At 46.3% G+C, this 23,779-nt stretch overlaps 1 protein-coding gene across 3 annotated transcripts in view; it reads right to left on the reverse strand.

Annotated features, from left to right (window-relative positions):
• The window catches only part of JAK1 (Janus kinase 1), a 232,790-nt gene that overhangs the window by 11,033 nt on the left and 197,978 nt on the right, over positions 1–23,779 (reverse strand). For all 3 annotated transcript variants that reach the window (XM_068540046.1, XM_068540045.1, XM_068540047.1), the window contains exons 7-16: positions 23,065–23,407; positions 21,314–21,499; positions 17,485–17,642; positions 15,416–15,539; positions 12,915–13,101; positions 5,256–5,362; positions 2,237–2,380; positions 1,463–1,550; positions 855–982; positions 107–242 (exon numbers count right to left, since the gene is read on the reverse strand). In XM_068540046.1, coding sequence (XP_068396147.1) covers positions 107–242; positions 855–982; positions 1,463–1,550; positions 2,237–2,380; positions 5,256–5,362; positions 12,915–13,101; positions 15,416–15,539; positions 17,485–17,642; positions 21,314–21,499; positions 23,065–23,407 — 1,601 coding nt within the window. The remainder of the gene's footprint in view (positions 1–106; positions 243–854; positions 983–1,462; positions 1,551–2,236; positions 2,381–5,255; positions 5,363–12,914; positions 13,102–15,415; positions 15,540–17,484; positions 17,643–21,313; positions 21,500–23,064; positions 23,408–23,779) is intronic.

Below are 23,779 nucleotides of genomic sequence, written 5' to 3' on the forward strand. Positions count from 1 at the left end.
TGAGGCAGAACCCCAGCCCAGCCCCCTGCCCTGCTGGCCTGGCCCTGCCTCAGGGTTGGGGGAAGGGGATGGGTGGGGCAGGAGACGGGAGGGAGGGAGGACACACCTTGCCTGGACAGCACAGTGACGGGGATGCCGGGGTCACTGAGCTTGATGAAGGGGCCGCACTCGCTGTCAGTGCCCTCGCGGGCCAGGAGGAGGTTTTTAGTGCACACGTTCCCGTGGACCAGATCTTTATCCTCCTGCAGAGTGAAAAGGCAGGGCTCAGCAAAGTTGCCCATGGAGCTGCCCTCCTTCCCACAGTCTCTCCTGTTTCCCACAGGTCACAATCCACATTCCCCAGCCCCAGCCAGACCCGGGCAGCTTAGCTCTCCCGATGATGATCTGTGTGACTCAGGCACATCATATTACGTCCCTTTGCTCCAGTTCCCTCATCAGTGAACCAGGGATAACAATGGAGCATGCCTCATAGGGCTTTTGTGAGAATTAAAGTGATTATCAGAGCCTGAAAAACACCTGAACAGCTGAACCATGGTAAGCACTCAATAAATGTGAGCTACTATTGATGCTAATAGTTTCATTCACTCATTCAACAAGGACTGTAATATTTCTACTCTTATCATACACTGCAGTATGGAAGTCAGTCCTCTGAAGTGATAAAAATTTCCCTCTAAGCACGATTCATACGTAAGCACACAGAACAGCCCACGATGATGGCTTTCACTAAGCACCAGGCACACCTGTGTGTAGGTGCAGAGCCCAGGCTCTCCAGCCTGCTTGGCTGGTACCTCCTTCCTGCCTCCCCACATTCTGGTTCCTGATGGGGACCACCACAGACACCAGAACATACTTACCAAGTAACTCAGAGCGCTGGCCAGCTGTTTGGCAACTTTGAACTTCCAGGGTGTGGTGAGGACATCACTTTTCCGGTGCATGAAGAGATCCAGGGGCCCCCCCTCCACAAACTCTTCCACCATGATATCTACAAACACAAAAACAGCCACACCTGCAACCTTCTGTCCATCTGGGACAGCACCCTCCCTCATCCCCTTGCGAGAGTTCACTTTAACGGCTGGTACTCTGCCTGGGGGTGCCAATGGTAGAGTGCTTCAGAGTCGGACAGGCCTGGGTTCAAGCCCTGCCTGGAGCTCCTTCTACTCTGACTCTCTGGGCAAAGAACTCAGCTCACTCACTCCCCACCTCCCGAGTCTAGCACAACGTGGGGCCCAGAGCTGGCAAGAAGTAAACACTCAAGAAATTCGTGAAAAACAGATGGGATCTAGTTCCATGTCCACTATTAACTCAAGCAAGCGACCTGCTCAGTACTTTTGAGTTCCTTGATTGCAAAAAGGAAAGCAAGAAGCCTGGGCGACATGAGGAGGGTATCAGCTCCCACTCATCTTCACAGCAACCACGCTCCCTGGCCAGGGCCGACTTCCCCTTCCAAAGAGAATACACTTACTTTCCACGTCTCGTACACAAACGCCGTAGAGGTACACGATGTGTTTATGGGAGACCTGTCTCATCATGCTGGCTGCCTCAAAGAAGGCCTGTGGGAGAAAAGGACAAAGAAATGTCAAGGGCCGGCCTCCACTGGTCTGATCCTAAAGGGGCTCAGCTGAGGGGAAAGTCAGTGGATCCCAGGAAAGGTCACCACTGTCCTCATCCCAAGCCCTGAAACTACTCCCCTGGCCTCAACTACCCAGAGGCACTGCCAAGCCTCAACTGTGAGGGCCATCTAGCTGGGACATAGGACTCATTTAGAAAACCTAATAGGATGCAGAGCCAGGCTGGCGGGAGAGGCTGGCTGACAACGTCCCCGTTCGATACGCATGTCCACCACTTCCTCTTCCTTCAAACTTTGGGAAATAACAACGTTTGACACTATATTAGAATAAAAGGAAAACCAAGGCAGCAGATGTCTGTCGAGACTTGGCTTTATCACTCCCTAACAGTCTGTGGAATCCGGGGTAAGTCATTTTACTGCTCTGGGCTTTACTTTCCCAGACGCTGAAGTGACAGCCTGGACTGCATCAGGCACTTTGAGGCCATTCAGCTGGAGTCTGGGGCTCCACGGCATCGCCACAGGGACCTCTAGGAAGGAAACGGGAGAGAGTGGGACGGACAGGGAGGGACAGGCCCAAAATCAGGGCAAAGGCTCTTCTTAGCCCACTGTGCTCTACTGGCTCCAGAAATGAGGGAGGGGAGGGGGCGGGGTTATGAGGAAGACACTTGCCAGAGAAATGTCCCTGTGGCTGGGGTCTAAGACTTTGAGGATCACTTTTATTCTCTTCTCTTCGGAAGTTCCTTCGTCATCCTTGTAATCCGTGAGGGTCCCAGAGTAGATGTGTGTCCGCGTGCCTCTCCCAAGGTGCTCGCCCTGAAGGAGGAGGCAGGAGGTTAGGGTGACCACCCCCTGGGGCTTCAGTGGTGCCAGAGTCTGGGACGGAGTCCTCAGTGGGAAGGCACATCAGCAGGGATGGGGCAACGGCAAAGGGCCCCCAGGAGCTCAAGCCTCTCCAGTGCCTGGTCCTGTCAGGCCTCCAGAGGAAACAAAAAGCTACTTGGCCAAACACAGCTGTGGCACTCCCTGGGCCCCAGGAAACAATCCTCATATTCTCTGAACAGCAACCCGCTATCTACCTCCAAGAACAGCCTGGGGCCGAAACATAACCCTGACCTTTCACAAAACTTCCAACAGTGCCATCAAAAGCCACCAACATCAGCCCCCACTAGGCCTCCAGAACAGTCTCAGAGAGGACCTCCCTCCCCCCTCCCCCCTTCCCCAGGAGGCTCCTGCACTCACAGGCTGGGATACAAAGAGAACAGGCTTGTGAGCCCTACTGCTTGCTGGCCTTTTAACTTAGAGACCTCCTTTCATCACGCTCAATCGGCACCCACTTTCTGTAAACGGGTTAACAATGTACCTGCCTCGTAGGGTTGGTGTAAGAATCAAATGAGGAACTAGGTAGAACAGCTCCTGGAGCACAGTGGGTAGAAGCCAATCCACTGGGCCAGTGCGTTTTGTCTGATCGCCGTCTCACACCTAAACTATTCATTTTCTATCCATCTACCTGATGCATGGGGGCACATGTGCATGCTTTCAAATCAGTGACACAATTTATACATGCATATGCCCTAGCAATCCCCAGAGGAAGGTGATGTGAAGACAGAGGCAGAGGCTGGAGGGACAGGCCTCAGTTTCCCCACATATGAAAAGGGATAATAAAACCAAATGAGCAGCATAAGAACTAAAAGAGATCATCTGCTCAAGGCCCCGAACATATAATGATCTGTCTCTAAGGCCCTTCCAGCTTAAGCTTTAATAATTATGGCTTAAATACTCTTAATATTTGAAAATCAAAATGTGATTCATGAAACTCAGGCACTGTCAAGCTATTGACATTAACCCCACAAAACTTATTATTTGGAGTTCTATTATTCTATTATCCTAGGACCGCCTATAAATGCAGAAAATGCACTGGCTGGCTGACTCCCTCAGCTGATTTCTGTCTCCCTCAAGAATGTACACAATCGTTAACTGGGTATATTAATTTGCACAAACACCACCATTTGTCATCTGTCATAGCAGAATGGTGATACATCCGCCCTGTCTACTATATCCTGGCAAGGTCCTGTGACTATTCATTAAAGCTGCATGTGTCATGAAGCGATACATCAAGATTATGGGAAGTTGCGTTCCCAGAACATCCCACAAAAGCCATATGCTTTCAGAATAATTACTCTTCCTCAGAAGGAGTGCTTATTCCAGGGCCAAGTCATGGATGGCACTGTGCTGTCAGGATTCCACAGCAACCCAGAGGCCCCTGCGTGTACCACCTCAGCCTCCCTCCATGCTGCTCCTTCTGCCTTTATCTAGCGCTTGTTCATCCTCTGCTTTGATGCCACTTCCCCCAGGAAGCCACCGCTATCCCCCCAAGACTAGGTAGGATGACCATCTGACAGTCCCACATCCTGCCATACTTCCCTACTTAGGGCTTGTCTCCCGCTGGTATAATTATCTGCTTAAGATAGACGAGAGTCTGCCTCGCCCACCGGACTGTGTGCCTGCCGAGGGTGGCAGTCATGCCTGGCATGGGCAACTGCTCAATCACTGTTGGCTAATGAACGCTGGAGGTGCAGAGGGTGGTAATCTGCCCAGAGACTCAAGGGCAAGGACAGAAGGAAGACCCCAAGTACATGTCAAGTTCCAGGCAGAAAAGAGGCTGGGGTACTGCGGATCTGCGATTTTAATCTCTGGACACAGCTCTCAAAACCACCCGAGGGACAGAACAGTAAGATCTGGCCCTCAGGCCCTCAGTGAAGCATTTACGTAAGTGAAGCGAGGCACTTGCAGCTGTGGACTTCCACCCCCTCAAAACCTCCCCAACAATTTCAGGGACCGGCTTCAAAAAGTAAATGAACAAGGCAACCCCACGCTTGCCACCCTCCGCCAGGCTCCTCAATGACAGTGAGCCCACGATTTCCCCTCCAACACCTCCAAGGTGGCGCAGCCCCTGTCGGGCAGTAAGCAGCCTATGTGGCTTCCTTCCCTCCCAGGCTGCTGGCACGCCGCCTCCTTAGCCTCCCCGCCCCGCGTGTGGCTCTGTGTAAGGGGCTGGGGAGGTGGGTGCAGAACGGAAAGTGGGGGTTCCCTGGGCCTCACACCCTAGCAAGGCCCAAGGGCAGCTACGAGGGAAACTGGGCCTGCCTAAGGCTGCAGAATCTGGGCAAAGGCCGGGACACTGGTCTGAGGGATCTGATTCTCAAGACAGTTCTCCTCCAGGGTGCATCTCCTGCTCCCTCACTGTGCTCTGTGTGCCCCCAGCTTTGCTCCTTCTGGAAACGTCATCAGAAAGCCCAGGACTGAAATTCAGAAGTGCTTTTTCACACAGCATGTTTTGGGACAATGAGGGCCATCAGCCCATACTCCCCCGTGGAGACCTGTCAGCATTCCCACCAAGTTCTCCATCTACTTCTACCTGCAGAAGACCAGGCATGGAAGGTCCCTATTACCCTAGATAACCCTACAAAACTTGACTAACCCAGCTCTTTCAAGGAGAAAGCCTCTAGGGTGCATCAGCAAGGCCGGGATGGACAGCAGGGAACTGGCTGACCAGCTGTACCTATGAAGGGGAAGTCTTGTTCTTTTTCCACCAGGGTCTCCCCAAACCCGACTTCATCCTCCCCACATTCCCCAGGCTTTTCTGCTGTGAGAAGGCAGGACCAGGGCTGGGTCTGCAGCAGTGACTCACCTGCATAATATCTTTCTTGAGGATCCGATCAAAACTCAGCTGGCTCATGGGGTAGACAGGCTGCCACTCCTGGGCTTTCTTGGTGGCCACCAGCAGATTGGAGATTTCTATGGAAGAGAGAGGAGAAGTCTGAGCAGAGCAGCGAAGGTCTAAGGTCCCAGTCGGCCAACATCTGCTGGGCCATGGGCTTGCTGAATACATACTTGTGCATTTGTTGGTTCAGTCATTCAACAAATATTTACTAAGTACTTGATTCCCACCCTCCAGGAGCTCACAGGCTAATAACAGAGCCAATATGAAACAAATAATCAACCAATCAAAATCTGTGCAGCTACTCTTAAAGGGCAGGTACAGGCACTCCAGGGTTGACACAGCAGGATCTGTCCCAGTAAAAGAGGTCAGGGGAGGAAATGAAATGTTAAAAGCTGAGAACGGAAACTCCAAGAATGTAGGCCCTGTGGTCCATCTTATTTCCTGCTCTACCTCCACAGCCTGGTACACAGTAGGCACTCAATAAATACTTGTTAAATGTGTAAATGAGCAATCAGGGTGTGGGCTGAAGGATGAGAGCTAAGGATGGAGGAAGCACTTTGGGAGTGACGGGAACCAAAACTGGGGGGTGAAAAACACAGGTTTTGTGAGGAACAGGGCGGGTGACCCCAAAAGAAGGTCACGCCTGAGCCTCTCTGGGCTCCCAGCAGCACCTGACAACAAGGAGGCACTTACTAAATCCTGGCTGAATGTACAGATTTTGAGCAGACCATCCCCCAGATTCTACTGATTCAAACAGCAAACCAAACCCATTACAAAATCTGCCGAGCAGAGTCAGCACAGGTGGCTAACTGGGAATTTATAATCCACGGAAGCTGCCTTCCCACCATGGAGCCACTGCAAGCTCCAAGGCTATCATGAGGGAAGAAAGCACCTTCCAGATTCGAACTAGTAGTGCGAGTATTCTAGGAGCCCCTGAAGGTTCTTATGTGTTCATTCACTAGCTGCGAGTACCGGGTCCCTACAGTGAGCCAAGTGACTCAAATCCTCACTACCCTGCAAGGCAGGGTTTTTCTTTTGTTTTTTTCAGCTCATATTTTCTGACTGCTTTCTCTGTGCCAGGCACTGTCCTAGAGAGCTTTATACGCATTAGCTCCTTTGTCCTCATGACAATCCTATGAGATATACTTATCCCCTTTTATAGATCAGAAAAACAGATTCAGAGCCATTAAACCATTTGCCCGCAGTCAGGCTTAGGATTCATGCTGCATTCAGGGCTGGCTCCAGTCTCTTACCTCCACAGACAGCATGCCTGGCCCTAGTGGGGGGTACAAATCTGGGAGCCAAAAACTGGTTCTGATACAGACTCCCTTGTTATCATCTCCTGGTACTCCCTTTTTCAGAGTCTCCTCTCTTTCATTCTGTTATCCTGACTCCACCCTGTTACCTGGGTAAAATCAGGTTCAAACGGGCAACTCAGGACTGCCCTGATGGAGAAAAGACATCAAGAAAGGGTCACTTGAATGGTGCCCGCAGGGAAGGGTCTGGGCAATAGAGCCATCGAGGAAATCAGGAGGATGGGAACAGGGACCATTTATGGGCTGATTATTTGCATGGCCACTTCAGGAAACATGGCACTAGGGTCAACTGTGTGAGCGGGGAAAGCTGTTAAACCTCCATGAAATCTGTTTCCTCACTAGAAAAATGGGGGACACAGTCATGCCCCTTGTTGGGCTGCTGTGAGGGATAAACGAGATGACGCACGTGAAGGGCTTACTTCAATCCCTGGTGTGAGGTAACCGCCCCATAACCAGCAGCCACTGTGACTATGACCAGTGTTACATCTGTTAGCACTGTCATCCTTGCTGTACCAGCTGGTTCCTGAAGCCTTGGCAATAATCTACAGCAATCCTCAGTGTCAGAGCTGGACAGTGTAGAAATCAAGCTCCAAGCTTGACTCCATGAATGAGGACATGAGAGGATCAGTGGCAACTGGTCAGTAGGTCCTGTGGGCCCCTATCTCCTTCTTAACATGGTCACCCTCAGATTTGGAGAACGGCAGTGGGGCTGGGCAATGCACAAGAGATGTGGACTTTCTTGACTGTCACACCCACTCTGAGTGGCCACCTCCTTTTTATTTATTCCATGAGGAGTTTCTTGGTTGCATTTTCAAGTGTGAAACCCAGGTTGGGGTCCGGCCATCAGAAGCCTGTGCTCAGAAGGGCCGAGGCACTGAGGAACCCAAAATGGCATTCCCTTTAGTTTTCATGATTTCACCACTTCTCTAATTTGCAGGTGAGGGAAGACAGAGGGCTTCTGAGGGCCTACGTGAAAAAGCCACACACACAGGGCTTAGTCTTGCTCTCCCATCCACAGCACCCTTATCCCCAGGGTCAGGAGAACTGACCCTCACCCTGGAGTCTTGGGCTGATGACTGCACCTGTAACTTTGCAGAGTGTTATGTAGGGGAAAGAGTTGGGGTCAGAAGACGTGAGTTCAAATCCCCATGCTTCCTCTAACTACCTAAGTGATCTTGGATAAGTATAATGGATAACAACATACTCTGGATTGTTCTGAGGATTAAATAACTTAAAACATGAAAGAACCTCAAACAGTGCCTGGCAAATTTAAGAATTACTCACATGATAGTAGCCATCATGATCATCATTATTAGTTACTGCTACTCTTTTTTTTTTCTTTTTCTTTTTGTTTTTTTTTTTTTACTGCTACTTTTACTGTAACTACTAGTGATACTACCATCTGTGTGGTTTTGAGCAAGTCAGTGAACATCTCTGATCCTCAGTTTCCTCATTTTTATAATAGCTACAAAGAGCTATTGTGCAGATTTTTTTTAAATGCAAATATGCACATAAACTGCTTGGGACTAGCAGGTACCCACCAATACAGTAGCTACTGCTGTAATTATTCACTCAACAGACATCAGTGAGCACCCATTCTGTGCTGGGCACTGCACTTCCTATGAATCATGGTGGTGAGACCCAGATCCTGTCTTAAGAGTTTATAATCAAGTGGAGAGACAAACACTGAACACATTCAGTGCAGAGTACCAGGAGCCTCAACAGAAGCCGTGAGAAGGGTTCAATTCTGTTCCTGTGCTTCTCCCACCACAGCCACTGGTTTTCAGCTCTGGGCCAGCAGGGGTGGCATCTACACCAGAAACCTCCCCAGCTAATCCCAGCACAGAAATCACATCCCCGTCTCCGAACTGCTGCTACCTTCCCGCTTCCTGTGGCTGCTGTTCTCCATTTCCTAAGCTTCACCCAGAGCCCACTAATCCCTAGGAAAGTGAAAACCGCCTCTAATATCTGGAAGGAGAGATGATGTGAGTAAATGGGGCTGGTGGGCTCTAAGGTTATAGTGCACTCTGAGGTCTCACAGCCAAGTGGCAGATGTGTTTTTACCTTTGCAGAATATCTTCAAGCACAAAAACAAAGGCTGCAGTTACTCCCCAAGGCTGGCAGGAAACCCTATCTGAGCAACAAGAACACAAAGTCTTTCCTCTTTCACCAAGTTCAGTGACAGTGTCTTACTGGGAGACCAAAAAGTGATTCAAACATCAAGAACCCAGGCCCCTTTTTGTGCTGGTGTTGCTTCTTCTGCCCACCCCTGTCATAAAGACTCACAGATGCATTCTGTTATAAGACAGTCTCCTCAGAGTACCTCCGACCACACTTGCTAGGGCCTCAGGAGCAACTGTGCTGCCCTTTCCTTGAGGCCTGACTTCTTCTAAGGGAAGGATCTGACATGTGGAGGGCAGTACCTTGTGGCAGAGAAACATCAAAAAACCCCACCAGTATCTGACACTGGGGGAAGACCTGGCACTCAAACCCCTTTGACCTTGGCCTTCAATGAGGCCCACTTCACTTCTCCACGCCTCAGTTTTCTCTTCTATAAGATGGGACTCTTGATCAGGTGACCCCTACGTGTCCTTCCAGTTCTCACGTTCTAAGAGGTGATGAATCCACCTGCAGGACATCAATGACACTGTTGGTGGGGCTTAAAAAAGAGCAGCTAATCACTGGGGAATTCTACCAAACATACAAAGAAGAACTTATACCGATCCTTCTCAAACTCTTCCGAAAGACTGAAGAGGAGGGAACACTCCCAAAGTCATTCTATGAAGCCACCATCACCCTGATACCAAAACCAGACAAAGACACCACCAAAAAAGAAATTACAGGCCATTATCTTTGATGAATATAGATGCAAAAATCCTCAACAAAATATTAGCAAATGTAATCCAGCAACACATAAAAGGATCACACCCCATGATCAAGTTGGACTCATCCCAGGGTGACAAGAATGGTTCAACAAACACAAATCAATCTATGTGATACACCACATCAACAAAAGAAAAGACAAAAACCACATGATCATCTCAACAGATGCAGAAAAAGCATTTGATAAAATTCAATCTCCATTCATGATAAAAACTCTTACCAAAATGGGTACAGAGGGAACATATCTCAGCATAATAAAAGCTACTTATGACAGACCCACAGCCAATATAATACGCAACAGTGAAAAGCTGAAAGCCTTCCTGCTAAAATCTGGAACAAGACAAGGATGCCCCACTCTCATCACTTCTATTCAACATAGTATTGGAAGTCCTAACCACAGCAATCAGACAAGAAAAAGAAATAAAAGGTATCCAACTTGGAAGGTAAGAGGTAAAACTCATTATATGCAGAAAACCTGAAAGACTCCACACAAAAACTACTAGAACTGATAAACAAATTCAGCAAGGTAGCAGTATACAAGATAAACATACAGAAATTGGTTGCACTTCTTTACACTAACAATGAAATATCAGAAAGGGAAAGTTAAAAAACAATCCCTTTTAAAATCACATTAAAAAAATACTTAGGAATAAACCTGACCAAGGAGGTGAAAGATTTACACACTGAGAACTATAAAATATTGATAAAGGAAACTGAAAATGATTCAAAAAAACGGAAAGATATCCCATGCTCTTGGATTGGAAGAATTAATATTGCTAAAATGGCCATACTACCCAAAACAATCTACAGATTTAATGCAATCCCTATCAAATTACCCATGACATTTTTCACAGAACTAGAACAAATAATCCTAAAATGTATATGGAACCACAAAAGACCCAGAATTGCCAAAGCAATCCTGAGGAAAAAGAAGGTGGAGGCATAACCCTCTCATACTTCAGACAATACTACAAAGCTACAGTAATCAAAACAGCACAGTACTGGCACAAAAACAGACATATGGATCAATGGAACAGAATAAACAACCCAGATCTAAACCCAGACACCTATGGACAATTAATCTCTGACAAAGGAGGCAAGAATATACAATGGGGAAAAGACAGTCTCTTCAGCAAAGTGGTGTTGGGAAAGCTGGACAGCCACATATAAATCAATGAAGTTAAAACACTCCCTCACACCATACATAAAAATAAACTCAAAACGGTTAAAGACTTAAATATAAGACACGACACCATAAAACTCCTAGAAGAGAACACAGGCAAAACATTCTCTGACATAAATCATACCAATGTTTTCTTAGGTCAGTCAACCAAGGCAACAGAAATAAAAACGAAAATAAACAAATAGGACCTAATCAAACCTGTAAGCTTTTGTACAGCAAAGGAAACCATAAACAAAACGAAAAGACAACCTACAGACTGGGAGAAAATATTTGCAAATGATGCAACCAACAAGGGCTTAATTTCCAAAATATATATAAACAGCTCTTACCACTCAGTAACAACAACAAAAAACCCAATCAAAAAATAGGCAGAAGACCGAAATAGACATTTCTCCAAAGAAGACACACAGGTGGCCAATAGGCACATTAAGAGATGCTCAACATCGTTAATTATTAGAGAAATGCAAATCAAACTACAACGAGGTATCACCTCACACCAGTCAGAATGGCTATCATCAAAAAGTAATAATACAAATAATAAATGCTGGAGGAAAGTGTGAAAAAAAGGGAACCCTCTTACACTGTTGGTGGGAATGTAAATGTTGCAGCCACTATGGAAAACAGTATGAAGATTCCTTAAAAATCTAAAAACAAGAGTTATCATATGATCCAGCAATCCCACTCCTGGCACATATCCGGAGAGAACTCTAATTTGAAAAGATACACGCACCCCCAATGTTCCTAGCAGCACTATTTACAGTAGCCAAGACATGGAAGCAACCTAAATGTCCATTGACAGGGGAATAGATAAAGAAGATGTGATATATACACACACACAATACATACACACACATACACAATGGAATATTACTCAGCCATAAACAAAGAAAGAAATAATGCCATTTGCAGCAATGTGGATGAACTTAGAGATTATCATACTAAGTGAAGTCAGACAGAGAAAGAGAAAAATCATATGATACCACTTATATACGGAATCTAAAAAAAATGATACAAATGAACTTATTTACAAAACACAAACAGACTCATAGACGTAGAAAACAAACTTACGGTTACCAAAAAGGAAAGGGAGTGCAGGGAGGGATAAATTAAGTTTCGGATTAGCAAATACAAACTACTACATACAAAATAGATAAACAACAAGGTCCTACTGTATATCACAGGGAACTATACTCAATATCTTGTAATAAACTATAATGGAAAAGAATCTGAAAATATATATATGTATGTGTGTGTATATATATATATATGAGAATAACTTTGCTGTACACCAGAAGCTAACACAACACCGTAAATCAACTATACTTCAATGTAAAAAAAAAAAAAAAAAAAAAGAGCAGCCAAGTTCCTCACCTCTCCTATCCAATTTACTCTGTGATCCACCCATGGCTCCCCACTGCCTGCACGATAAAGTCCCAGCTCCTTGGCATGGCATCCAAGGCCTCCCATGATCCCAAATCTCTGCCCTCTCAGTCTCCCCTCTTCCTTCTTTCTGACTTCACTGAACACATTAGTCCTCTAGAACCTTTCTGCAGCCCCTGCTTTGGCCTGCTGCTTTGCCCTGCACATGCGTGCTGGGAATGCCCTTATCTAACTGGCAACCTCCTGTTCACTGTCCAACACTTGGCTCGAGATCCACCTCCTCTGTGTAGCCTTCCACGCTATGTGACTCAGGGATCTTGACCATCTCCTTCTCTGCAACCCCAGGGTCTAATACGTGTGTGTGTGTGTATGTTGATTTAAACACCCATCACACGCTACAGTGGCCTCATTTACCTGTAACATTTTCTGTATTAGGCTGGAAACCCTTGGGGCGCAGGGACTGAGTCTCATGCATTTCTGACTCTATGCATCTAACATAGTTCTTGGCCCACAGAAAATGTGCCAGGATCATCTCTCAGACAGATAAACCACTGACAGGGGAACTTAAGACATTTTATCAAAAGGAAGAAAGAAGTAAATTTCTGCTTACTAATCCTAAACATGCCTCTTTCGGCAGCTTAATTGAGATACTGAGAAAAGGTGTATGTCTTTTCTATAGAAAATGCTGACACCTGAGGAGTGGGATGTGAGTCAGAGACAGACATGTAACAAAACTTAATGAAAAACACCTAGAAACTATGGGGGAAAGACCACTTTCTTCAAAGCACCCAGCATCTTCTGTTTGATCTGGGTCTCAGAGCATCAAGAGGGGATGCAGCCTGGCTCTGGCTTGAAGAGACTTACCTCGGGGCTTGGGCTGGCAGCAGCGCTTCAGCACAAAGCTGATGTTGTCCGTGCGCAGGATCTGCTTCTTCAGGTGGCTCATGAGGTCTCCAAGGCTGGGGAAGCTGCGGTCCGAGCCATGCAGGCTGTAGCGGCCCTTCTGCACCTCAATTTGAAAGTTCTTGAACTGCTTCTGGACACCCAGCAACTGCCATTCAAGAAAATAATCAGAAAGGATTTGTTTTAAAAAGGGCTCAAGCAAATCTCTCATGGGTATGTATGATGTTAACAACAGGAGAAGCTGGGTAGAGGGCATACAGAAACTCTGTACTATCTCTGTAATGTTTCTGTAAAACTAAAATTATTCACTAATAAAAAAGCTTATTATAAGTAAATGAAATAATAACTAATAAAGGAGATCCAGGAGAAGGCACTGATAAAAGGGAGTTAACACCAAGGAGACAACCTAACAGCAGTGATTTCTACAAGAGAATCACTTCATTTTGGCACTTAAGATGAACTTCATGAAAACACCAACCTCATAGAACTGTTGCTAAGATTATATGGCAGGGCGCGTATAAAAAAGTTAGTAAGCACTTTTATAAAGGTTAGCACATATTATGCATGAAATAATAAGTACTATAGCAAAATTTATCCAGGAACTCCCTCAAACTGAGCTCTTCCAAGAACCTCCTGGGAGGTGGCAGACAGCTGTCTGGTCTGGCTTCCGAGTTGTATGGTGCCCCATAGAGGAAGTATAAGCAGAAGTTTTCCTTCATGACAACTTCTGTACAAAGGGAACTATTTTAGTGGTTAAGAATGAGGTCCAGAAAGATCTACTTACGCTGTAAACTAAGACAAGATATTTAAAATCTTAATGCCTCAGTTTCTTCATCTGTTCAATGGGGATAATACAACCTCATCTCATGGGGCTAGTGTAAGGCTTAAATGAGAATATACAGGAGAAGAGCTTAGCACAGTGTCTGGTGAGCTAAAATAAATAGTAGGAGTAATCCTATCTATGGTTCCTGTTTTCCCCAGGTAATCTGACACCAGGTAGACTACGTTACTGAATCACTGACATTCTCGGTACAGCACAGGTCAATTCCACCTCAAAAGGTGGCTGGGCCGTCTCATGCTCACATCTGTGATAAAAATATTAAATTTCCTCCAAAGACTGATGGAATGCAGAAGAAAGGGATCCTGTCAAGGCAACAGGCCTGCCAAGTGCTGAACCACTGCACCCGTATCAGCCACGAGGCTGAGCTGTACAGGAGCACCCCAGGCGAGCAGTGGCCCCTACAGACTTCACCCATGACTCTTGGCAGCACTGGGCTCCTTCTGCCATTTCCTCTTCCACTCTTGACTGAGTCCAGCCCCAGGGATTCTCTAGTACTCTTCCTTCCGGTATCTGAGGTCTGCAATATGCTAACGTGCTGACTCTCATCTTGCAGCCCCTCCCCTGCCCCAATTCTCCCAGTTCATGGTGAACCTACGCAACACTACTGTATTTATTTGGACTAATTCTGTAAAACTCTGTCTTTTAAAATAGTCCAGGACTTCCCTGGTGGCCCAGTGGTTAGGAGGAACCCACCTGCCAATGCAGGTGACACAGGTTCGATCCCTGGTCTGGGAGGATCCCACATGCCGCAGATCAACTAGGCCCGTGTGCCACAACTACTGAGCCTGCGCTCTAGAGCCCGTGAGCCACAACTACTGAAGCCCACACGCCTAGAGCCCGTGCTCCACAACAAGAGAAGCCACCGCAATGAGAAGCCCGTGCACCACAGCGAAGAGCAGCCCCCGCTCACCACAACTGGAGAGGGTCCGCAAGCAGCAGCGAAGACCCAATGCAGCCAAAATAAATAAATAAATAAATAGATTAATTTAAAAAAACAGCCCATTTCTTGTGTTTTAAAAAATTACATGAATGACAAAGCACTGTGGTCTAGTGAGGTCAAGTTAGCAATTTGGCTTCAGGATTTCTCTCACATCATTCCCAGCTTCCAACCACACCTGAGTCACTAACAGACATCTTGTCAAAACACATGTCAGTAATTTGTCTGTTAAAATGTCCGCAGCTACCATCGGGGGACAACTGTATTAGGCCAGGTTGCCAACAGGCCTCATTGGTGCTAGTTTGTACCAGTGAATGCCCAGACACAGCTCCGGGTCTGGGATGGTCTTGGCACCGAGTGTAAAAATAAACCACTCTGAACCACCGAGTGTTTTGTGTGAGCTGGTTTTCTGGTCATGTTCCACCTTCCAGAGCACAGGGACCCCTGCCATGGGTCCCTTGCAGGAAGGAAGAAAGGGCCATAAGGACGAAAGGGTAGGGGGTCTGGCTGCCTGGGAAGGGGCTCCTTTTGAGGCGCAGGCTGTCCCTGTCAGAACTGCTGGGGATTTTCTCAGAGCCCCAGGCTTTTCTACCCCCATCCCCCAAGGGTGGTCCTCCTGGATGAGAGGCTGCACTGACACCCTGTGGCCACATGGGCTGGCCCCAGCCAGTGGTCTTGACTGACCTCAGACTTTTCAAAGCAAGTGACGGTCATGAGGATGTTGTCGAAGTCGGTGCAGCTCCACCGCAGCACGTACATTCCCTCCTCGCTTCCTTCTTGCCGCAACTTATTGATGGCATATTCTGTGCTACAGGGAGAGAGGCAAAGAGAGAAAAGCTCACCCCAAACAGAAGCACTCTAAACCCCATGGGATGTCCACTTCCTTGCGCTGCCTCAAGTCTGACGGCCGCTTACAGTACCTGTCCTGGGTCCTAGCGTCCTCTCCGATATGAGACATGAGGCAGGCGGAGATGCTGAGGAGCCTCAAAACAGATCAGGTCTCCAAAGTCGAGAAGGGGGCTCAGCCTGCTATCCCGGGCACTGAGCCAGCTTGTCCCCGACTTCCCCACACACGCCACTTCCACTCTAGCCAGAAGAGCCCCCCCAAGGCTGAGGATGCAGAGCTGCCCGTGATGCAGCGCTAGGGGTCTCTCCCCGCGACCCCAAGCAGCACAGCTAGAACAGGAGCCTCAGGACAGCATGGACTTGGAGCTGTTCTGTTTATTGCCGCATCCCCAATAAGCAGAGCACGCCTGGCTCACAGTTCTCAATAAAGAAGTGAATAACTGAGTAATCAACACTGAATAAAGAAATCAAGGAGGATCAGAAAGCTGTGAGGAGAGCGCATGCCTGTCCTACACTCCCGTGTCCCCAGGACTAACAAGTCCAGCACACAGAGGGCAATGAGCAAACAGCTGCTAAATAAACCCACATATGACGTTACTACACCCAGTGAGTTCTGCTCACTGAGTGTTGGTAAAAGAGGGCTGTGTGGTCAGCATGTGTTAGAGAAAGGCGGAGACCAATGGCTCCCTGGTCGCTGGGCGGTGAGGGTAGGCAGACAAGAAACAAACGGACATGTACATAAACTTAATATGTGAGGAGGTAATCAACGCCGCTGAAGACAAACAGAGCAGAGTGAAGGGGTCAGGGAGTGTGGGGAGCAGAGAGGAAGAGGTGTCATTGTTTTACATAAGGTGCTCGGGGAGGACTTCACCAATTAGGTGATACCTGAGTGACACCTGAAGGAAGCGGTGACTGCTGAGATTCTGGAGGGAGGGTTTTCCAGGCCAAGGGGAAAAGCAAGTGCCAAGGCCCTGAAGCCTACCTACAGTTGGCATATTTGAGGGACATGCTTTATTATAAAGCTCAACCCTTGCTCTGCAGTCTTGGTGTGTCTGTCTCCCCGTGAGTCTGTGAGCCTCTTCAGGCCAGGGACCACACCACTGACAAACTGCCTGTCCACAAGGCAACTGGGATCGGGAAGAAGGTGGGAACCGCTTCATGTGAAAGGTGGCTGATGAGATGCTTCCACAGATATATTTCGGTCTGGAAGAGAGACTCAGAAGAAACACAGCAGCTGTTTTCCTTTGCCTGAAGGATGGTCACACTCAAGAGGAAGCAAACTGAATCCCTGTTGCTTCAAAAGGTGGAACTCAGATGAGCAGACAGAGTTACAGGGAGGCAGACTTCAACTCCCTATGAGGAAGGTACGCATGTCTGTAACTGTCAGAGCTATAAGCTACTCACTGCCAAGTGAAGCGCTAAGTACCCCATCACCGGAGGTGTTTGAGATGCAGGTGGGACGAGATACCCAGCAAAGCCCCTCCCGGCTCTAAGGCTTGGTCACCTTCACTGGGCCTTCTGGCACTGGAGGACACTCTGACTCGGGACTCTGTTACTTCCTACACCGTCTGCTGTTGAGACCTGTGCCCTGTCTTTCTTGAATCGCCCAGAGCGTTTGGCACAGTAAGGGGCTAGGAAGTGTAGCACTTCTTGGTCAGCTGTGGAGAGGTGAGGGGTTCAACTATGAGGACACCCAAGGAAGGGAGAAGAGGTGAGGGGCTGCTGCAAGGACCAAGGTAAGAAATGACAGGAAGGCCTGACCAGGACAGCAGGGATGGAAAAGGGCACCAAGTAAGTATTAAGTGTCAACACCTGATGACGCCCATGCCTGAGAAGGACACGCTCCCCATCACTAACACGTGGGTTCTTTTCACACCAAAGGCAACTGAAAATGTTTTCGAACCAACCAGATTGGACCGTGACAGCCATTCTGTATGTTGTGGACGATCAACGGGGGAGCCACGTCGGTGCAGAGGTAATGATGGGCATCTGCTGTGAGCCGGAAGTAGCCGTCCACGAGGGACACAAAGGACAAGGCCTCCTCATGGGAAGAGAGCTTCAGTTCCTGGCGAGAGAGTAGAAATGCCCATGGTTACAACACGTGCCTACCATCTTAAGCAGCTGACTCTCTGGGGAGGCACACAGTGAGAAGATATTTAACACAATGAAGAATGCACGACCCCAAAGGGAAGCTCTTTTTGTCGATAGTAACTGCACCCCTTGCAGTTACATATAACTCTGTTCACCACACTCTTTCATCTCTTTCCTCAAAACTTTTATCAGATTGAGGAACAGTGGCGGCGGGGGGGGCACGCAGGCAACTGTGGCAGGCAGGAGACTGAGGAGAAGCTGCCACCCGGTCCAGATGGGAAGAGGAAGCCTGAATCAAGGTGGCAGAGGTATAAAAGTAGAGGTGGGGGGAGCATAGTGTACAGATGGCACCCTGGTCCTGGCACTACACATTATTCCTAGTTATAGAAAAAGAAACAGAGGCACAGGTGTTTCATCTCATCCAGAGTTGGTCTAGAAGGTGAAACTCCTGGATTTTAGTCCAGGAATGGTCCCAGACACAATGATGAGGTTTCTAGATTAAATCCAGGAACCTCTGAGGGTCTGGAGGAGGCAGAGAGTCTTACTCAAAGTGGGAGAGGCAAAGGCAGAAGAGAAGAGGAGGAGGGAGGGAGTTTCCACAAAAGGAAGAAAAACGTTTGGAGGTGAAGACAGGTGGGGTTTTGTCTTGATCTTATAACCCTGAGCAGAGATGACCATGTGAGAGGAGCTGTGGGGTCAACCAGGAACATCTGATGAAGGAAGGTTTGTAAAGCCATGACTGAGAGCTTTGTCTCACAAAAATATTAACAAACACCTGAGCCTTCAGAGAAGGGTAAAATGACACTTGAGTATACGACTCTTTCCTTAGCACTGGAGAAAGAAGAGGCTGGTGGCAGAGAAAAGCAGACAGAGGCAAGAAGACCAGTGAAGGCGGGAGGGGTGTATATATGCAACCAGACAGAATGGAGGTAAGGGGCTTATAATGAGAGTTAGCTATGATGCCAAAGGAAGGGTGCTTTGGGGTTGTGAGCCAAGGAGGCCAAGAGAGGGCAGGGAGGGCTACCATAGGGATGGCGATTCAGGAAGGAGGCTCTGTGCTAAGTGTGCTTCCTTTCGGGTGTGACCTGGCATCTCCCTGCAGAGCCCCAAAGAGCAAATTCAAGATGGTATGGCTTGGGCAGCCCTTCACCCAGTCACATACAAACGAAAGTACGTAAGCACTTAAGTTCTCTGAAAGCGGAAGTCTGAATAGAAAGGGGAGATGTCAAGAAGATGCAGAGAGAAGAGATAAATCAAGATATGATCTGATAACATGGCAGCATCATGCCCTCCTGAAAGACCAGCAACCAAAGTACTGCTTGGAAATGCCATGGCTGGGAAGGGATGGAGGAGTGAGATAAATAAGAAAAAGCATCGCATAGTGTTAACCCACAGGTTCAGGAGCCAGCTTATCTGGGTTCAAATCTCCGTATCTCTACTTGCTATTACATTTAAGCATATATAATCATCATTTTTATTCATCAAAAATTGTCAAATATTGGCAATTTCAAATAACTTAATGTAATAGCTGTATGACCTTGGACAAGTTACTTAACTTCTTTGTGCCTCAGTTTCCTCCTCTGTAAAATGGGGATAACAATATACCCACCTCATAGGGTCGACATGAAAATGAAAAGAGTTGGTATTCATAAAGCCTTTAAGATAGGAAATACCTGGCACACAGCAGGGCTAGTATTTGTAAAGGAAAACAAGGTAATGAGGAGATCAGGTATCGATTTCTTCTTGCCTTCCCCCTGCTCTCTGCACAGCACTGTAGTTGGGCACAGAGCTGCCAGCCCCTGTGGCCAGGGTGAGCCCTGACTTAGACGACAGGTGCACCATCTGGGTGCCAGACTTGACTCTGTCAGCCAGGACAGATGGGGCAGGCTCACAAAGCTTGCATCAGCTGGCTGCAGTTCCTCCTCCTCTGCCACGCGTCTCCAGGGTTTGGCCATGTTGGACAGCCAGACCACAAATGGGTCAACCTCTCCCTCACTACAGAGTCCCTGGGGAAGAGAACATCGTGGAAACCAAAGCAGTGCAGGCTGGAGCTGCCCCTGTGCAAGCTTCTACACCTCTCCCTAAGTCTCAGATTCCCCCCTGGAAGTGGAGCCAAAATCCTGATATCTTAAGGTCTTTGTAAGGACTAAATAAGATACTGCAGACACATCATATAACATGACTTAAGATCTATAATATGCTGAATAAATAGCATTTATTTTTATTTTCTCCCTCCCACCATTTTCCATCTCTCCACTAACATCTATCTGGGCTCTTCTTCTACTTCCTTCACATTTTTACTACAGTTTTCTAACGAAATCAATGTATCTTCATTGTTTAAAAAAATGGGGAGGATGGGGAGAATTAAAAATTAAAATCATTCATAATCCCATCATAAACAAATAGTTGTTAATATTTGATTATTTTTCTAAGAGCATGTGTATGTATGTGCATAATTTTTTTTAACAAAATTGGTTCCATTCTACCAATAGTTTTATATTCTGCTTTCTTCCATTTATGAAGCATTTTTCCGGATTTTTTTTTTAATTCGGCAATTTGTTTACATAATATTCTACTACTCAGATGAGTTGTTTTATTCTCTCGTTTTCCTATTATCATATATGCAGGTTAGTTTCAGTATTTTGACACTGTAAATACTGCTGGGATAAACATTCTCATTCATAGACCACTGCCTGCATCTCTCATTGTTTCTAGAAGACAGGTCCTCATTTCCTGTATGGAGGGATATATAGATACTTTCAAGGTTTTTAACACATGTTTACCAAATTGCTTTCCCAAACGGTATATCAAAAAGACTAGTTACTCTAGATGTAAAAGAATGACCATCTGTCCTAAACCATATCACCAGATTCCTTCCCAGTACTGAGTGTTATGATTTTAACAAGGTATTTGAAATTTTTAGGCAAAACTTGGTATTTCCCTAGATGACTACCTTCATTGCATGCAACACCGTGACTCACCCACCTGTCCTCCCCATGTGCGGTCAGCCGTGACTTCCCCAACACAAACATGTTTATTCTGGCAGGACTCCCACTTCCCCTGCCAAACTGGCCTGCCTGTCTAGATCACGTCCTCAAGTGATACCAAAAAAAGAGGAAGAGAGGTTGAACACCCCTTCCTCTGTCCGAGAGTCACTTGGGTGTGCCTGACACCATGAATGAGGACTGTCACTGTGGCCAGAGCCACCAGCTAGACAGTCTGCTCGAGTGCAAAGTGGGGCTTCCCACCGACCTCATTCCGGATGACCCACCCAACTCAGCAGAGAGGCTGTGCAGGAGCCCTTGGGAGAAAATGCTGACACTCACTCAGTGATGTTTATCTTCAAATCCACTAACTTTTGTGAACTAAATATTGATGCTGAAATATCTTTGGGAAGACAGCAAATCCTGAAGCAGATACACATTTGAAGACCAAAGAAAGGCACTAGAATGTACCCGTGTAACTTAAAAACAGACATTGATAATGTCAATGTCAGCAATAGGGACCTTTTGGCTTAAATAAGACGATCATAAGATTTTCTCTTTGGGACAGGAACCCTGAAGAGCACATGCTGCGTAACTGTCCTCAGCAAAGTCTCCCCCCCAACACCAGACCCAGGCTGAATCACTTCTGAAGCAAACTTACCATTTTTTTGTTGTCCTGCTTATTAATGCTGACCGCAGACTCCTTGATTACAATGTGAGTGATCTCAGGGAAGTAAGAAAAATTGTTCCACTCTTCCCGGATTTTGTTTTTCTCCTCATCCTTCTTGTGTTTATTTTCCAGTTTTTTCCGTTTCAGTTTATTTTTTTCCTTTTCAACAGGAACAACCTGATAAGATACATAAAAGTGACAGAGTGAAGTCAGCTTTCTCATTTTCTATTGGTATTTCTCATTTTCTCCTGGCAAACCAACAGAAGGCCTGCAGCCGAGGAGGAGAAAGCCAGCGTGCCTGGATTGACAGAGGAACTGGGAGAGTTAGCACCCATGAGCCTATTTGGGTCCCCATGGGCCTATTTGGTCCCATCAGGGATGCCTGGGATCCTACACCTGGAACAGATCTTAATGAACACACTGACTAAACTCTTTACATAATCTATAGTGTGCAAGCAAACTCAGGAACGGAAATAACTGCTCACTAGACACGCATCTACAATCAGGTCCCCCCATTTGAACACAGGCTTTCTCCTTTTAGAATCTATCACTGATTGTCTTGACTTTACAGCCATATTTAAGTTGGAATTTTCAAGAGAAGGTATGAATCCCATGCTTGGATAACCTAGGGAGTCATACATGTCTGCACAAGCGTACGTATTTTGTGTAGCAGAAGTCTTGGAGACTAGAGATCTGGGATAAGATCCTGCCTCTGCCAGTTACTTCGTTAGGTCATCTCTTTGTGCCTCCATTTCCTCATCCATAATCAGAGATCTTACATCTTCACAAGGTTCTTTGAGCAGTAGGTAAGTTCTTATTAACACAGTACCCACACTACACAGAAAACACTTGATAAGTGTTTGGCATTGTTATTTTAGCATGAGAATAAAATAGGAGTAGAAAGTAAATCTCACCTTTACTTCAACATTATTATTATTTACAATAATAATGATGATGATGACAATAGCAGCTATAATAATTTATTGAACATTTATCATATGCCAAGCTCTGTGCTAAACGACATTCAGTTCTCTCAACACTATGAGGTAATACACTAAGTATCACCATCTTATAGATGAATGATATGTGGCTGATATATGTGAAGTAACCCTCCCAAGGCCATGTGAGTATAAACAGTGGAGCTAGGATTTGAACCACGTCTATTTAGATTTAAAACCCATGCTTTCAAACCACTCTGCTCTATTGCCTCATCCAACAAACACTTCAAAAAGAAGCTCCAAATTGCAAGAAAAATTACTCTATTTCACGGAACCAGAGGGCTAAATTCAATTCTTGGCATAATCACTATTAGTTAGTTATGACCTTGGGCAAGCTTCTTAACTTGTCTGTGCCTCTGTGTTCATCTACAAAATAGGGAAAATGGTACTATCTCTCACAGATTTGTTTTAAGGAATAAATGAGTTAATACATGTAAAATGCTTAGAGAAGGACTTGGTACATGGTGAGCACTTGGTACATGTCTGCTGTTATTACTATATTATTACATATTGTATAGGTTGTTATTATATATCTGTTTCCCTACAGAACTCAATAAATATTTATTTTAGATCTACTGCTACATGGATACAATAAAAGATGAATGATACATGGTCTCTAGCCCATGAAATAAACTCAGCTGACAGGGGTGATGAACATGCAAAGAGATAATCCCAACAGAATACACGGAACACACCATGTGACACAGGATGTTCTGTTCTGATCAGCCACCTATCAGCACTTACATTTGGTTTCTGCCTCCACTGGATTCCAAGATTTCCGGTCACCATCACTTCATAGCAGAGAATGTTTCCATTATCATTCGGATGGAACCGATTCATCTCATTTTCTGATGAAATCAGTAGCATGGAAGTCTCAAATATTTCAGCACCATAATGTTTTGTCAAAGTTTCCAAGGTAGCCAGGTATTTCACCTTCAGGTCGTGTGTGGACACACTGCTGTCACAAATGGTCTTGTTGTTAAACTCCTTTAGGAAATCCTTGAAAACGTTATTTATCCGCATCCTGGTGAGAAGGTTCCTCTGTCTGATGGACTTATTCAATGTTTCTGGAATATATCGCTTGTAGCTGAAACAAAGTAAAAAAAAAAAAAAAAAGTCTCTTTTTCATGTATAGGTTAGCAGAATAGTGCAGAAACAAACCTAAGTCTATAAATCTTCCTTCCCTGTGTTGCCAAATGAGAAAGAAGGGTCTACTCCCAGAGGGTCTTAGATGGAGTAAAACTCTGAGGATGATAATCGTAAGGAGATCGAGGTGAACAGGGACTGAAAGAAAAGAGAAAAGTACATGCTCCACAGATTTTACTGAAATGGGAATTCCTACAGGAATCATCAGATTCCTGTAGGAATCTGTCACAAAGGCAGGCAGCAAAATGCACTTATCTGTGCTTTTGTTTGCTAGTGTCACTGTTCCTGTGCACACTGGTGTTCACATAAACAC

The sequence above is a fragment of the Eschrichtius robustus genome, chromosome 3 (assembly GCF_028021215.1).
Source record: "Eschrichtius robustus isolate mEscRob2 chromosome 3, mEscRob2.pri, whole genome shotgun sequence".
Lineage (NCBI taxonomy): Eukaryota > Metazoa > Chordata > Mammalia > Artiodactyla > Eschrichtiidae > Eschrichtius > Eschrichtius robustus.